Source organism: Manis javanica, chromosome 1 (genome assembly GCF_040802235.1).
Source record: "Manis javanica isolate MJ-LG chromosome 1, MJ_LKY, whole genome shotgun sequence".
Classification (NCBI taxonomy): Eukaryota; Metazoa; Chordata; class Mammalia; order Pholidota; family Manidae; genus Manis; species Manis javanica.
In genome coordinates, this window is record NC_133156.1 from 44,727,847 (window position 1) to 44,746,026 (window position 18,180).

The window sequence follows — 18,180 nt, forward strand, 5'->3', positions numbered from 1 at the left end:
TGTGTCATTCCACATTTATGCTCCCAAATAAAAATACTTCCCTGTTTGAGCATGATGTGTGGTATGTTTATCCTCTGCTTGAAGATGTGTCTGGTGAAAGATGTACCCTGGCTAAAGATGTATTCATGAGAAATAATCCATACAAATGACAATATTTATATTAAGCTGTTTTTTTCTATTGAAGTGATTTCTTTAGAAATTTTGCTTCCTCTAATCTTTCCAATCTGCTGTGAGATTATCTGTGAAATTGCTACAAGATTTGCTTGTGGTCTCAGGGTTTAAGGGCTGAAGCATGAAAATCACACTAGAGTATTTTAGAAAAGTACATCAGGATTAATTTGTTGTTGTTTTTCTTCTGATCTATAAGCAGTTTAAATTCATACTGGCCTCTGCTGTATGTGAGAGAGATCCATAGATAATTTGTGCTTTTATGATGAAAGTTCTCACAATTCTTTACATAAATGTCATGAAAGGAAAGACAAAATTGCCTTTTTGGCACTTAGAAATTCGGGACAAAGCAGCTGACAAATGTCATCAGGAATTTTATATCATACAAACATATACTCCCTGTGTCAGCAAGGGTATGATTTTAGCAGTTTTCTTCTATTTTTTTTCTAGGAATAATGGGTTAGTTCACACAAGACAGTCTTGAGATTATTGATATAATCACAAATTGAAATGGGACCCTGAGCTCTGTTCACAGAAAAGCTTGCCTGGCTCTCTCTCTATTTGAAGTGATTAATGATGCTCAGCATTATGGGAAAATGATATGTCTACAATTATATGAAGCCACAGGAGAGAGAAACCCTTTCTGATACTGGTCTTTGAAGCCACTCAAGTTATTTGAGTCTGAGCCATTAGGGGATAAAACAAGAAAAAGTAAGACAAATATAAAAAGAGAAAATCAGAATATGTAGTAATGAATCTAGTCTTAGGGGGAGCCTATGTGTGTGAGAAAGAAAAAAATGTCAGTTGGGGCCATGAAAAGCTAATGGACAGGGGGAGTTATTTGTTCAGTAGTTAAATAAGTGGCTATAAAAAGTCATAAAACACCTGTTCTCTAGCTAATACTCTCACTACTGTTGCTATTGTTCCTAACACTTCACTCTCCTTTCTAATCTGTAATATGGATACAATATTTCTCACTTTCTTTGTGGGGCATAATGACACAGACTTTAATAAAAGTATAAAATACTATGTAAATAATATATGCAATGATATGGAATAAGTGGTCCTCATGCTATACCCCCAGTCGCATTTGGTGTTCATTAAAATATAAGTCTTTTTAAAATTAGGAGAGTTTAGGATTTATGTACGTTTCAGAATAACCTTTAAAGTGTCAGAGATAATCAGGCCTCTGTTTTCCTCCTGGCCTTGGTCGCTTGTTCTAGGAGGTGGGCTGCAACCTCTGGTTGCTTGGAACAGCGCTGGATTGATAGGCAAGCAGCCCGGGAGGGGAAGAATATAAACTGGCAGCTTAACTCCCTTCCCAACCACTTGGTGCCACTCTAGCTTTAAGAACTGCTCAGCCTCAGCCAAATCCTGGGATACAGCTTACCCTGAGGTTGGTTTCTGTGGTTTCAAAGACAGTCATTGTTTTGAAGAAGGTCATTCCGAGAGTTCGGGGGCTGATGTGATTAGAATGTGTACAGCAAGTCTTATTCAAGGTGCTTTGTGTGCTAACACTTAGGTGTTATTACCAGCATTAATTATCCAAGGGACATGTAACAAACGCAGGTGGGCCCTTGTTGGTTCATTTAAAAGGCAATGCTCTGCAGAATGCAAAACACCAGTAGCCACTCAGGCCTTTTAACTTGGAGTTTAATTTGGGGATAGACTGGGAGCCCACCAGACCCAGTCTATTCATAGATTAGATGTTATAAAAGAATCAGTTCAATGTTAGTTCCTCTGAATATAGGTAATAGACACAGACATACCCATACACTGGATAAAATGAAGGTTCTGTGGCCAGGATTCTCACCTGGCCCCGGTTGGCGAGTTCACTATACACGTATGGGCAATGCATCGTTATTGACTCTATATAGAGACCCCTGCCCAGTGCTCTGGGTGATACGGAGGCATGGCTGCAAGGCTGGAGTGGTGGCAGCGCTGAGGACAGAGGCCCAGAGGATGGCTATGTGGGATAACTGTGCAGAGGCCCAGAGCATGGCTGTGCAGGCAGAGAGGCCCAGAGGCAGAGACCGGCCTTCTGCATGCAGATGTGCTCTGAGTGGACGGGATTCTAGTGATTGACCTGCCACCAAGGGAATAAAGTTGGATATAATCCTTTCACCCCAAGAATGTTCTACTGTCATTTCTTTGGTCACATTGAATCCATAGTGAACTTGCCTGGGGCTGAAACCCATTGGCAAGACACACGCACACACACACACACACACACACCCATACCCGCCCTCACACACCCTCTGTAGTAAAATAGGGAGAACCTGAAAATGCTATTGTCAAGTGTGCTTCCCCCCCCATACAGTAGTTTAGGGGATTTTTTCCATCTCCACCCTCTTTACGTACATAACTGTTATTCATAAACAGAAACGACATTTTGCTTCACAGAAAGAATCATCTTTCAAATGAATAACTACCTCTAGTGTTAATCCAAAATGTTACCCAAATGATGTTACTTCAAACGACACATGTGCATCACCCTTCCCATCTTTCGTCTGGGACCATAAGGCGTTCCTGGGAGGAATCTGTGCATAGGCTTTTACAGCTTTGAAGTGACTTTCTAAATTGGAGAACATTGCTGCATTTAGCTGGAGGTCCTGTGTTCTGTTTTAATGGCAGCCCAGGAGGGGGGCTTGCCCACTTCTAAAGATGCTATTGAGAGCAGTGCTTTTCTGACTCATTAATTTGGAAAGGCAAGGGGAGGCTGCCATTAAGAAATGTCTTTGCAATTAATTGCATTAAAACCTCAATTTTTCTTAATCTGACACATTTATAGAAACTGCTTTGTCTTGTCTGTGCTGGTATACTTCTGTGGGCCTCCACTTGAGTGGAACTGGCCAGCAGCAAACTCGTGTGGCTTACAAAATCTGTTTCTGAGTCCCCTCTGATTTCAGTGCTTATCTTCCCCTCTCTGAACCTAAACCTTCTGTCAGTTTTTACTTAAGCCCTATTAGCTTTGAGTTTAATTGCCTCTGGCATTTGGCTTGCCCACTTTGGGTTGTCCTCGGGGCCAGGGGCCTGGGGGCTCCGTTAGGATCCTGATTCTGCCATTTTCTTGCTGTGTAGTTGTAGGCATATTGCTTAACTTTCTTGCATTTCATGTCCCCATCTGCAAATACATTTTTGAGCAATAAATGTAACATGCCATGTAAAGCTCAGTGTCTGGCATCAGAAGAATCAATCATTTAAGGTGCTTGTTAAAAATGAAATTCTTTGAATCAAGACAACTGACTCAGAATATTGAAAGAAAGGCCCGAGAACCTGCACTTTTTAAAGAGCTCTAGGAAATTCTTACACTCAACAAAGTCTGGGAATTCTTGGCTTTAAGGAATAAATCTTCTGAGGGCTAACTGTCTTTATAAAAGGATCACGGAAAATGGCATAACCAAAAGGAGGGGTTGAGTAGCCAAGGGACCAGGCATCATAGCTGTTTTGTGGGGGAGATTTTGGGCAGCTAAAGGGCATGATTTAGTCACAGCTGTCCTGAATCCTATATAGAAATGAAAATGTGGACAATTGATTTTGTTGCTGAGGTAAAGTACACAGTGCCTCCTTTCTAAAATGAAGATCTAAATCCATCTACTTAAATTTGCCACTTTTCCCCAGCTTGGTTTTATTTTTTTGGGTATCCGTGTGTATGAAAATAGCCAGGGATTGTTCCACTGTGCCTCTACTCACTGGCAGACTCTTGCTTACTAGACTACGAGGGCAGACACCATGATTTTGTGCTTCTTTGGGATTTCAGGGTCCAGCACAGAGCACACCAAACAGGATAGGAATCTGTCAGTGAGTACATGAGTTGGGTAGGAAAGCGGTTTCTTAACCTCAAATACATACTAATTAATGTCCCCATTTCCTCTGTCTGTTCACATTCATACACACATTTAAGGCTTCAACAGATTCAGGGTTCTGAGTGTCAGAACCATTTTGGAGAGCTGATGATGCTCTGGATGAAGCTATCTCACCTTAATTGAAAATTAGGGAGGACCACATATATAGAATACAGACTTTAAAGAAGATTAATTCAGTACTGGCTTGCTGCTGGGCCATCATTCTAGTTCAGATCATCTAGGAGATTAAAGAGCCACTGACCCAATAGGAGTTTGATTTGCAGAGCTTATTGAGTATGTAGAAAATTGACGATAGAGGGCTAGTTGCTGCCTTTTGGGTTTTGTTGTTGAACCCAGTACTCAGCACCCGGTCAGAACATTTTAGGAAGAAACAATAGATAGGATTGTTTTGGACATGGCTAATATTTCCCCGAGGCATTAACAACCATCTAATTTTTCTCAGTAGTCAGTGTAAGAGGAGAAATGAAGATTTCTGGATCTTACTGCAGAGCAAAATATTGGAAACCATTGGAATAGGATGGGGTTTAAGAGAATCACCCCAGGGATTCAATTGGAGTTGTTCTGGAAGGGGCTGTTTATGGGGTCCAGGCCATCCCAAGTCTCCCCACTGACCCTCTACTCTACCATCTTGGGTACTAAGGGGAGTGCTTTCTGATGCCTGTAATGTATTCACTGCTCTAAGTGCAAAATTTTGGTATAGGAGTTAAGAGCATTCTTTGGTTTATGTATCATACAGTCTTTGAGGGGAGGCACACTTGAGGGGAAGGCACAGAGATTGCCCATGTATTTCCTGTCCTCACACATACACACCCTCTCCAATTACCAACATCCCCCACCAGAGTGGAATATTTGTTACAATTGATGAAATCTAAATTGATCATAATAATGATAACATCAATAATTTCCATTAGGATTCACATATTTTTGAACCTTAATTGCTTCACCTACAAATGGTTTAAGACTGCAAACTTCTCTTATGTACTCTGATTGTTCTTGTTGCCATGTTTTAAGTAGATAACAAGAAGAGTTCTGTATACTTTTATTCTTGTTGCTGTGTTTTAAGTAGATAACAAGAGTTCAGAGCCCTACTTGCTCGTTTAGAGTAGTGATTCTCAAAACGTTTTCCCTAAGCTGGCAATCTCAGCCTCCCTGGTAGGCGTGTCAATTCTTGGGCCCCACCCCAGATCTACTGCATTAAATGCTGGGGAGGAGGGTGCGGGGGTGGGGGTGAGGGTGTGGGGGGGGTCGCACAAGCTGCCTTCTAGTGCTGCTGCAGGTGAGAACCCCTGGACTTTAGGGAAATGTTTCTCCTTGACTTAAAATTTTAATGAACACCCCTTTAGCTGAGTGGAGGAGCCTTCATATCGTGGCATTTAAGGAGAATAGAAAAAGGCCAGCCTGGAACTCTGTGTGGCAAGATGAGGTCAAGACAGCACCATGGGTAAGCTTAGTCACAGTGACTGTTTTGCCCAGGGCTGACCGACTGAGTATATCAGAAAAATTACTTAACTCTGTGCTCCACGGTCCTTGCTGTTCAATCTGAGGAATAATGAGAGTCACCTGGCTGTTGTGTGGCCAAATGATGTAGGTGAGTGCCTCGTGCAGTAGGTGCGCTACAGGTGTTCACGCCGGCCTTGCTGAGCTCATTGACGGCGCTGGACCACAAGGCCTGGGAGGGCGGGGCGTGCGACGCCTTTGGGAGTCGCTGTAGCCCCGGCACCCAGCACAGCTCCTGGCCCAGCCCGTGCTCAATAAATATTGGTTGTATGAACATATTGAATGAATAAATGTAAAAAATGAATGAAGACAGGTTTATCGGATATGTTGGCTGATCCAGTGTAAGTACGAGGAAAGGTTCACTTTCCCAGGCCCAGGTGAGACCTGGCGTGTGAAGGGCTAGTTGTGAGGTCCGGGTCGCAGTGCTCACACCTGGAGCCAGGCGGTGGGCAGAAGGCGGAAGGCGCGGACTCGGGCTTCTTTCCCGGGCACAGCCAGGCCCTGGAGCGGCCCGCCGCTACCGCAGCCCGGTCTCCACGTCCAGCTCCCCGAGCGCCCAGTGCCTGGCTGGCCCCGACCGGGGCCTGGCCCCGGGTGCTCTTGGGAGCGCCGCTCCCCCTGGCGGCCACGCAGTACGCCGTGCGCGGCTTCCCGGCGGCCACCGAGGCCAGAGGCAGGTCGGCGCGCCCTCAGGAGGTGCCGGCAGGGCACGCCGCGGTCCAGCTCTGACCCAACGAACAGCGAGCGCAGCCCCGGGGCACTCCATCACCGAGTGTCCTCGGACACCATTGTCAGGCCCACGGGCTGTTCTGGCTGCTGGCAGTAAGTTCTCCAGATTCTTTCCGTAGTTTCCTCAGAACCTTTGGTGGAGATGCAAGGCGTTAGTCTAACGGCCTTTCATGAAGATGGCGCTGCGGGGTTTCACTGGACGGCAAGGCCTGGGAAGGCGGGGCACGCGTCCCCTGCGGGCGTCGCTGTAGCTCTGGCACCCAGCGCAGCTCCCGACCTAGCCCGCTCTCAACAAATATTGGTTGAGCAAATGGGAATGAATATAAAAAATGAGTGAAGACGGTTTTATTGGATATGTCAGCTGACACAGTATATATATACTATATATATAGTATATGATAGAGTATATGCAATTGAGTTCATGTATACAGCAAAATTAATGATACAAAAAAAAAAGTCGGTGGTGTGTGGAAAGCAACAAAGTTTATACAAATGCTGAAAGCTACCAAAACCCTTGAAGTTAGACAGAGATGGTAAATAAGGTGCCTTTCTCATATTTGCAGTATGCAAGTGTTTTGAGAATATAGTGTAGACTTTTTGAATGACACTGAAAAAAATACTGGGATCTAATTTTGATTTGCTGGAATTTGCATCATCATTTATTTAAAACTGCATATGAGAAAGTTCCTATTAGTTGTTAGGAAGCAGGAGTTGCCTTACAGATTTTTTTCTCCAGCCTATTTATATATAATATAATTCACCAGTTTTAGTGTAGGGTTTGATATCGGTGGTTATACACAGTGGTGTAACTACCGCCAGAGTCAAGGAATGGGAACATTTTCATAGCCTTAAGTGTTTTCATGACTCTGCAGTGAATCTCAGATGCCCAGCCCCAGGCAACCACTGATCTGATTTTTATCACTGTATTTTATCTTATTTAGAATCTCGTCATAAATGGATTTCTACAGTGTGTAGTGTGTAGTCTTTTGTATTTGATTTTTTTCAATTGACATTATGTTTATATGTTTTCCCTTAGCATTGTATTTGTCCATGTTGTATGTATTACTGTTTCAGTCCTCTTTATTGCTGAGTAGTACTCCATTGTTTGGATATACCACCTCTTGATGGGCATTTCGGTCGTTTCCAGATTTTGCCTATTACAAATAAAGTTGCTGTGAGCATTTGTATAATTAAGGGCCATGCAAGCACTTACCGTATTAGTATGCATTAAGGAGAATAGGGTTCTCTCACTGAAATATAATGGCAAATTAATGTGGGTGTTAATGGATTCTGTATAGTTAATGAGAGGAAATTTTAAAAATTTCAAATAATGAAACAGAATCTAGAGATCTATTGCTGAAAATGCTTAGACGGGCTAGAATCCAGGATGGATCAACTTTGAAGCACTTTTTTTCTCCTTGGTTTCCTAGTGACCTATTTGTTTTTGACTCTTCAAATCAGGGGTTGCCAAAAAAAAAAAAAGTCTGCAATGAAGTTCTGCCTTTATATTCACTTTTTCTCCTTTTCTTCTTTGTATTCATTTTTTAATCTATCACATCTCTTATTTGAGTTCTAAGTATATTTTATACCGGGTATATTAAGTACCTTACTGACTTTATCAAATGAATGTTCTTTACAACCATGTTGTTACCTCTCCATTTTACATGTGGAAAGACTGAGGTTCTGAAATGTAAGTAATATAAGCATATGTGTACATGCTTTACTTCCCATACAGCTGACTGTTCTTTGTGAAGTTTTGTGCCCACTGATGTCAAAGACTGTTGTCATGGAGAAATCCTAATCATATGAAATACCACATTTCCCCAGCCTATAAACAAAGCCAGGAATTCTCAGCCTATGCTCTTTCTACTACAGCACCTGGTATAGAGAAATATTTTCCCACGTCTTTCTGGCTAGAGATGATTACCTATAGCTCCTACATGTAGCAAGTACAGGAGCTTAGCAATTCTTAGCAGACTTGCAGAGGAACAGATAGAGCATTGCCAGTGCATGAACCATAGGAGAAGGGAGGATAACTTTTCTCTAAGAAGAGAATATGTGAACATCAGGATGGAAAAAACTTAAAAGGGAAAATCTTTGGTGTCCTTGAAACTGGCTGAAGGAACCCCCTCAATACTCTTGTTTCTTTACTATGTCCTGGTTGCTTCTATTCCAAGTTCCATAATTTGTGCCTATTTTTTTCCCTGGCATCTGACATTGGCTGCCTGTGCTTTTCTCCTGCTTCCTCTTCACTCAAGGAAACGAAGCTTCTTTCAAGCTATTTCTGACCTGTCTGGCAAGTGACCACTCCTTTGGATTCCTGATTTGACATTCATTAGGTGATTAATTCCATGTTGTTTTGTGGCAGCAATAAATTTGCTAAACAAGAGCTATTTAATGTTAAATAAATACTGTATTGTTCCTCAGCCACAATTGAATTGTAGAGGTCCTATTAAAAATAGCAAGCATTTAAGTAATAGTAAAAATGAAATAAAAGCTAATATTTATTGAAAACATTTACTATGTATCATTATCTGTTCCTCATATGAACTTTATGAGATGGATACTATTAATATTATTCCTCCTTTATAGATGAAGAAATATAGGCTTAGAGAGATTAGTTTGTCTATGTTGATATAGCTGGGAAATATAGCCCAAAAGGGAAATTAAAAATCAAGATAATTCTACCATCCAATGATAACTATGCACTCTTAAATTTTAAATAGATTGAGGACAGTAACCCTTCTTTATAAACTTAAAATGCTTAACAAAGTGCTAGTCAAATAATGAATACTCAAGGTACATTTATTGAATAATCAAGTACATTCCGCAAAGGAACATAATTGAATAAAGTTACAAGGTAGTTAAATCATCTTTTCTTGACCTGTTTAATTGAGCTTCCCCTTTTCTTCTCACACAGCTGACTGTCTAAGATGAAGTTTTCCACCCACTGATGTTATTTGTTATGGAGAAATTCTAGTCATATGAAAAATCACACTTTCCTAGCCCTACCCTTTACTTTTTGAAAAGAAACCAGAAAGGATAAATTTTGTTTCCTTACGCAAACTTCCCAGGCTCTAAGAAGTTGCAATTTTAGGAAAAGTTTTTTCAACTTAAATCCCTTTGGTTCTGTAATGAACTCCGTAGAAAAGAAAAACCTTTAAAATGTAGTTCAAGAAATATCTCCGTTTTGTCTCTGAAAAATTGGCCTCCCTTTGGTCCATGAAAATTTAATTATGTTAATTTTTAAAAAGCACACTTTGACCATATTTCTCTCTCCTGTTGCACTCTTCATCTTTTTTTTTTTTTTAGAGAATTATTTTTTATTGAAGGGTAGTTGACACACAGTATTACATTAGTTTCAGGTGTATAACACAGTGATTAAACATTTATATACATGATAATTCTAGGTACCAGCTATCACCATACCAAGTTGTTACAATATTTTGACTATATTCCTTATGCTATACATTACATCCTGGTGACTTATTTATTTTACAATTGGAAGTGTGTACTTTTTTTTTTTTTTTTTTGTGAGGGCATCTCTCCTATTTATTGATCAAATGGTTGTTAACAACAATAAAATTCTGTACAGGGGACTCAATCCTCAATGTATAATCATTAATCCACCCCAAGCCTAATTTTCGTCAGTCTCCAATCTTCTGAAGCATAACGAACAAGTTCTTACATGGAGAACAAATTCTTACATAATAAATAAATTACATGGTGAACAGTACAAGGGCAGTCATCACAGAAACTTTCAGTTTTGATCATGCACTATGAACTATAAACAGTTCAAATATGAATATTCGTTTGATTTTTATACTTGATTTATATGTGGATACCGCATTTCTCTCTTTATTATTATTATTTTTAATAAAATGCTGAAGTGGTAGGTAGATGCAAGATAAAGGTAGAAAACATAGTTTAGTGTTGTAAGAGAGCAAATGTAGATGATCAGGTGTGTGCCTGTAGACTATGTGTTAATCCAAGCTAGACAAGAGCAATAAAACATCCACGGATGCAGCAGATTTCTCTCAGAACAGGGGGGGATCAGTTCTAAGCCTCACCTCTGTTGATCCCCAATTTCTCACCTGATGGCCCCCCTGCAACTGTGTCTGTCTTAGGTTGTTCCTCCCTTGAGGAATCTTACCCATCTCTGGCTAACCAGTCATCTTCCGGGGCCATACAGGGAAATGTAAAGTTGGCAAGTGAGAGAGAAGCCATATTGTTTGAAAAGGTTAGGTTTTTACTTCTTTGCATATTTATGCCCTGTGGCCTCTATGCCTAGCATTTGTCTTGAGGTATCTTTACCACTTGGAAGAATTGTGATACACGGTAAATTCGATATGAGGCACGAATTCTATTTAGGGGTTGTAATTAGGAAAGAAGAAGAAAAGCTATAGAAGTAGCAGGCAGAAGAAAAACATGGGAAGATTGATTATTTCTTTGACATATCTTCTTGTAGAGTACCTTAAGCATGTATAGGTTTTAAACTACTAATTAAATTGTGCACACATATTAACATAATAGGAGTACAGTTACATAACCAAAGCATACCTATAATTTCCAGCCATCTCCAGTGAAACCAAGAAAACCAGTTAGAAACCTTAGGCATTTATGAAAACTTACCTATGATATGGTGGATATTGTCCAACTGAACTTCAACAGTCTGAGAGAAATCAGACAAATTAAAACAACCCATTCCTGAGGACTGTTCACATCCCATATGTTCTTTTAACAGTGAATAGTCTGTAGTTGTAAGATTTTGGAGCCCTAAAATTTGCACTTCTCCTAATTCTTGGTTGAGTTCCAGTCAAATTTGTTGTTTTACTGTATGCACAGGCCAGCTTAGATATCTCCTTCTTCATTCCCATGGCAAGTCCAGGAACCGGTGGGATAAGTGCATCTACACCTGTAGCAGCGCGTGGATTTTTGTTGGGGTTTTTGATGATCATCTTCTGGCATGAGTCTTCCAGAGAGTGCTGATGTTGGAAGTTCTTTTTCATATCGTATCTTAGTTCATTTTTGGGGTAGCCAAATTAGGCTTTGATACTCTGTATAAACACAAACAAACCCTTTGCCTACACTTTTATATGCCATTTATACCATTGTGTAGAACTCATTGGAGGTCACCACACAGGAACTGCTTTTATTTGTTGTTGTTATCATTAATCTACACTTACATGAAGAATACTATGTTTACTATGCTCTCCCCTATACCAGGTCCTCCCTAAACACCCCTTTACAGTCACTGTCCATCAGCATAGCAAAGTGTTGTAGAATCACTACTTGTCTTCTCTGTGTTGTACAGCCCTCCCCTTTCTCCCACCCCCCCATGCATGCTAATCTTAATACCCCTCTTCTTCTTCTCCCCCCTTATCCCTCCCTACCCAACCATCCTCCCCAGTCCCTTTCCCTTTGGTACCTGTTAGTCCATTCTTGAGTTCTGTGATTCTGCTGCTGTTTTGTTCCTTCAGTTTTTCCTTTGTTCTTATACTCCACATATGAGTGAAATCATTTGGTATTTCTCTTTCTCTGCTTGGCTTATTTCGCTGATCATAATACCATCCAGCTCCATCCATGTTGCTGCAAATGGTAGGATTTGCCCTTTTCTTATGTATATGTACCACATCTTCTTTATCCATTCATCTATCGATGGACATTTAGGTTGCTTCCAATTCTTGGCTATTGTAAATAGTGCTGTCATAAACATAGGGGTGCATCTGTCTTTCTCAAACTTGATTGCTGCATTCTTAGGGTAAATTCCTAGGAGTGGAATTCCTGGGTCAAATGGTAAGTCTGTTTTGAGCATTTTGATGTACCTCCATACTGCTTTCCACAATGGTTGAACTTATTTACATTCCCACCAGCAGTGTAGGAGGGTTCCCCTTTCTCCACAGCCTCGCCAACATTTGTTGTTGTTTGTCTTTTGGATGGCAGCTATACTTACTGGTGTGAGGTGATACCTCATTGTAGTTTTAATTTGCATTTCTCTGATAATTAGTGATGTGGAGCATCTTTTCATGTGTCTGTTGGCCATCTGCATTTCTTTTTTAGAGAACTGTTCAGTTCCTCTGCCCATTTTTTCATTGGGTTATTTGTTTTTTGTTTGTTGTGGCATGTGAGATCTTTATATATTCTGGACGTCAAGCCTTTCTCAGATCTGTCATTTTCAAATATATTCTCCCATGCTGTAGGGTTCCTTTTTGTTCTTTTGATGGTGTCCTTTGCTGTACAGAGGCTTTTCAGCTTAATATAGTCCCACTTGTTCATTTTTGCTGTTGTTTTCCTTGCCCGGGAGATATGTTCAAGAAAAGGTCACTCATGTTTATGTCTAAGAGGTTTTTGCGTATATTTTCTTCCAAGAGCTTAATGGTTTCATGACTTATATTCAGCTCTTTGATCCATTTTGAGTTTACTTTAGTATATGGGGTTAGGCAATGGTCCAGTTTCATTCTCCTTCATGTAGCTGTCCAGTTTTGCCAGCACCATTTGTTGAAGAGACTGTCATTTTGCCATTGTATGTCCATGGCTCCTTTATCAAATGTTAATTGACCATATATGTCTGGGTTAATGTCTGGATTCTCTAGTCTGTTCCATTGGTCTGTGGCTCTGTTCTTGTGCCAGTACCAAATTGTCTTGATTACTATGGCTTTATAGTAGAGCTTGAAGTTGGGGAGTGAGGTCCCCCCTACTTTATTCTTCTTTCTCAGGATTGCTTTGGCTATTCAGGGTCTTTGGTGTTTCCATATGAATTTTTGAATTGTTTGTTCCAATTCATTGAAGAATGTTGCTGGTAGTTTCATAGGGATTGCATCAAATCTATATATTGCTTTGGGCAGGATGGCCATTTTGACGATATTAATTCTTCCTAGCCACGAGCATGGGATGAGTTTCCATCTGTTAGTGTCCCCTTAAATTTCTTTTAAGAGTGACTTGTAGTTTTCAGAGTACAAGTCTTTCACTTCTTTGGTTAGATTTATTCCTAGGTATTTTATTTTTTTTGCTGCAATTGTGAATGGAGTTTTTTCCTGATTTCTCTTTCTGTTGGTTCATTGTTAGTGTATAGGAAAGCCACAGATTTCTGTGTGTTGATTTTTTATCCTGCAACTTTGCTGTATTCCGATATCAGTTCTAGTAGTTTTGGGATGGATTCTTTAGGATTTTTTATGTATAGTATCATGTCATCTGCAAATAGTGACAGTTTAACTTCTTCTTTACCAATCTGGATTCCTTGTATTTCTTTGTTTTGTCTAATTGCCGTGGCTAGGACCTCCAGTACTATGTTAAATAACAGTGGGGAGAGTGGGCATCCCTGTCTAGTTCCCGATCTCAGAGGAAAGCTTTCAGTTTCTCACTGTTCAATATAATGTTGGCTGTGGGTTTATCATAGATAGCCTTTATTATGTTGAGGTACTTGCCCTCTATTCCCATTTTGCTGAGAGTTTTTATCATGAATGGATGTTGAACTTTGTCAAATGCTTTTTCAGCATCTATGGAGATGATCATGTGCTTTTGGTCTTTCTTTTTGTTGATGTGGTGGATGATGTTGATGGATTTTCGAATGTTGTACCATCCTTGCATCCCTGGGATGATTCCCACTTGGTCATGGTGTACGATCCTTTTGATGTATTTTTGAATTTGGTTTGCTAATATTTTGTTGAGTATTTTTGCATCTACGTTCATTAGGGATATTGGTCTGTAGTTTTCTTTTTTGGTGGGGTCTTTGCCTGGTTTTGGTATTAGGGTGATATTAGCTTCATAGAATGAGTTTGGGAGTATCCCCCCTCCTCTTCTATTTTTTGGAAAACTTTAAGGAGAATGGGTATTATGTCTTCCCTGTATGTCTGATAAAATTCTGAGGTGAATCCATCTGGCCCGGGGGTTTTGTTCTTTGGTAGTTTTTTGATTACTACTTCAATTTTGTTGCTGGTAATTGGTCTGTTTAGATTTTCTGTTTCTTTCTGGGTCAGTCTTGGAAGGTTGTATTTTTCTAGGAAGTTGTCCATTTTTCTTAGGTTTCCAAGCTTGTTAGCATATAGGTTTTCATAGTACTCTCTAATAATTCTTTGTATTTCTGTGGGGTCCGTCATGATTTTTCCTTTCTTGTTTCTGATACTGTTGATTTGTGTTGACTCTCTTTTCCTCTTAATAAGGCTGACTAGAGGCTTATCTATTTTGTTTATTTTCTCAAAGAACCAGCTCTTGGTTTCATTGATTTTTTCTATTGTTTTATTATTCTCAATTTTATTTATTTCTTCTCTGATCTTTATTATGTCCCTCCTTTTGCTGACCTTAGGCCTCATTTGTTCTTCTTTTTCCAATTTCGATAATTGTGACATTAGACTATTCCTTTGGGTTTGTTCTTCCTTCTTTAAATATGCCTGGATTGCTATATACTTTCCTCTTAAGACTGCTTTTGCTGTGTCCCACAGTAGTTGGGGCTTAGTGTTGTTGTTGTCGTTTGTTTCCATATATTACTGAATTTCCATTTTGATTTGGTCATTGATCCATTGATTATTTAGGACCGTGTTGTTAAGCCTCCATGTGTTTGTGAGCCTTTTGCTTTCTTTGTACAGTTTATTTCTAGTTTTATGCCTTTGTGGTCTGAAAAGTGGGTTGGTAGGATTTCAATCTTTTGGAATTTACTGAGGCTCTTTTTGTGGCCTAGTACGTGGTCTATTCTGGAGAATGTTCCATGTGCACTTGAGAAGAATGTGTATCCTGTTGCTTTTGGATGTAGAGTTCTGTAGATGTCTATTAGGTCCATCTGTTCTAGTGTGTTGTTCAGTGCCTCTGTGTCCTTACTTATTTTCTGTCTGGTGGATCTGTCCTTTGGAGTGAGTGGTGTGTTGAAGTCTCCTAGAATGAATGCATTGCATTCTATTTCCTCCTTTAGTTCTGTTAGTATTTATTTCACATATGTTGGTGCTCCTGTATTAGGTGCATATATATTTATAATGGTTATATCCTCTTGTTGGACTGAGCCCTTTATCCTTATGTAATGTCCTACTTTGTCTTTTGTTACTTTCTTTATTTTGAAGTCTGTTTTGTCTGATACCAGAATTGCAACCCCTGCTTTCTTCTCTCTGTTGTTTGCATGAAATATCTTTTTCCATCCCTTGACTTTAAGTCTGTGCATGTCTTTGGGTTTGAGGTGAGTCTCTTGTAAGCAGCATATGGATGGATATTGCTTTTTTATCCATTCTATTACTCTGTGTCTTTTGATTGGTGCATTCAGTCCATTCACATTTAGGGTGATTATTGAGAGGTATGAACTTATTGCCATTGCAGGCTTTAAGTTTGTCGTTACCAAAGGTTCAGGGTTAGCTTCTTTACTATCTTAATGTCTAATTTAACTCGCTTGTTGAGCTATTATAAACGCGGTCTGATGATTCTTTATTTCTCTTCCTTCTTATTCCTCCTCCTCCCTTCTTCATATGTTGGGTGTTCTGTTCTGTGCTCTTTTTAGGAGTGCTCCCATCTAGAGCAGTCCCTGTAGGATGCCCTGTAGAGGTGGTTTGTGGGAGGCAAATTCCCTCAACTTTTGCTTGTCTGGGACTTGTTTAATCCCTCCTTCATATTTAAGTGATATTCGTGATGGATACAGTAGTCTTGTTTCAACACCCTTCTGTTTCATTGCATTAAGTATATCATGGCGTTCTCTTCTGGCCTGTAGGGTTTCTGTTGACAAGTCTGATGATAGCCTTATGGGTTTCCCTTTGTAGGTAACCTTTTTTTTCTCTCTGGCTGCCTTTAATACTTTGCTTGTCTTTGATCTTTGCCATTTTAATTATTATGTGTCTTGGTGTTGCCCTCCTTGGATCCCTTGTCATGGGAGTTCTGTGTACCTCTGTGGTCTGAGAGGCCATTTCTTCCCCTAGTTTGGGGAAGTTTTCGGCAATTATTTCTTCAAAGACACTTTCTATCCCCTTTTCTCTCTCTTCTTCTTCTGGTACCCCTATAATGCAAATATTGTTCCTTTTTGTTTGGTCACTCCGGTCTCTTAGAATTCTTTCATTCCTGGAGATCCTTTTATCTCTCTCTGCATCAGCTTCTCTGTGTTCCTGTTCTGTGTTTTCTAGTCCATTAATGGTCTCTTGCATCTCGTCCATTCTGTTTTGAAGTCCTTCCAGAGCTTGTTTTATTTCTGTATTCTCCTTCCTTAGTTCTTGCATATTTCTCTGCAAGTCCATCAGCATGGTTATGACTTTTGTTTTGAATTCTTTTCCAGGAAGACTGGTTAAATCTATCTCCCCAGGTTCCTTCTCAGGGGAAGATGTAGCAGATGCCAAAGCTGTCTGGGTTAGTCTTGTCTGGATCATATTTTTTTGCCTTTTCATGTTGACAGGTGCTATTGACTGTCAGCTGGTAGGGCCAAACTTTTCACTTGCTCCTGGCCTTTCCTTACTGGTACAACAGCGACCCCTAGTGGCTTGTGTTTGGTAATTGCATGTAGACTGGGTCTTTGTGTCTTGCCCAGCTGATATGGAGAAAACTCCCTTTCTGAGGGCGTGGCCAGCCTCAGGCTGCTTCTCTGCTTTCGCAGTGCCTGGAGGGGTAATGGACCAGGGGGTTGTTTGGCTTTTTACCTCCGTGAGGGGTCTCAGAGCTGTTGCCCAGGGGGTTAGTGTACCCAGTTTTCCCTGTAATTTCCAGTCACTGGACTGTGGCCTTTGTTGTTTCCATCCAGCTGTTATGTCCCTGTCCCTTTAAGACTTTCAAAAAGCACTCACTTTTCTTTGTCACAAGGGCATCAGCTTTGGAACCTGCTCAGAGGTCTTGCTGCCCTATTTCCCAAGTTTCCAGCCCTCCACGCATGCACTGTGTCTCCGCTCTGGTGCGGGTGGCTGGGGCTGGGTGTTTGCCAGTCCTGGGCTCCTTCTTCCTCCTGCCAGGAGCTGCGGGGAGGTGTACCCGGGTCCCGCCGGGCCGGGGCTTGTATCTTACCCCTTTCACCAAGCGCTGGGCTCTCGCATGAGTGGATGTAGTCTGGCTGTTGTCCTGTATCTTCTGGTCTCTCTTTTAGGATTAGTTGTATTTGTTCTATTTTCAAAAATATATATGTTTTTGGGAGGGGATTCCCACTGTCCTACTCACGCTGCCATGTTGGCTCCGCCCCTCTTCATCTTTTATAACAGGAAAATTTATGCTTTTCTCTGGATCCTACTCTTTCATTTTCTTAGTTGTTCTCTAACATGGTTGTTATGCCAGTAGTCTTGACTAGAAGCATCACGGAAAGTAATGACCAATAACATGAGATTTTAGAGTTTCAAATACTCTATCACTTTTTAAGCCCTGTGATCTCAGACAAGTTACTTAACTGCCTTGGTTTTCTCATTTGGAAAAGGGCAACAAAAATATTGTCTGCCCCATAGGATTATCCTGAGGATTTTATATAAAAGATATTACATGTAAGATTCTTAGCATACTGCCTGATTGACGATTAAACTAAGAAAGGGTTTATTTTCCCCCACCTAGCATCCTCCAGAAGACTGAGTGACATTTAATAAAAAGTTCTTATGAAGCCTTTCATAATAGATGTACTGTAAAATCGTGTCAAAGTTTGAGGAAAATACATAAACCCTGATGACTTAAATGAATGCAAGTTTTGGATACTTAAAGCGATCATCTGCCACAATAGGTTTAAAAAGACACAAAAAATGTTATAGTTTTAGTAATTGTTCCAAGAGGTTTGACTTCACAACTTTAAGCATTGTATGTTACTGTAAACAAAAAATTTAGAGTCCTTAAGAGAGGAAAATTCTATGTGTTTGGGTTTGTGGCAATTAAGAATGTATTCCTATGAGATGATGAGACGAGTAAGCAACCTAATGTAATGCTAATGAGTACTTCAGGCTTGGGGTAATGTTGCTATTGATTACATTTGCACAAATACAAATAATTTAGGCAGAAG

The 18,180-nt window shown here is 40.3% G+C and overlaps 1 protein-coding gene across 1 annotated transcript in view; it reads left to right on the top strand.

The window, feature by feature from the left end:
- The first annotated feature begins 5,855 nt into the window (after positions 1-5,855).
- Positions 5,856-18,180, top strand: part of LOC140843441 (uncharacterized) — a 220,843-nt gene continuing 208,518 nt past the window's right edge. Inside the window, exons 1-2 of the mRNA XM_073213066.1 lie at positions 5,856-5,872; positions 5,929-6,353. Of these exons, the coding sequence (XP_073069167.1) occupies positions 5,856-5,872; positions 5,929-6,353 (442 nt within the window). The remainder of the gene's footprint in view (positions 5,873-5,928; positions 6,354-18,180) is intronic.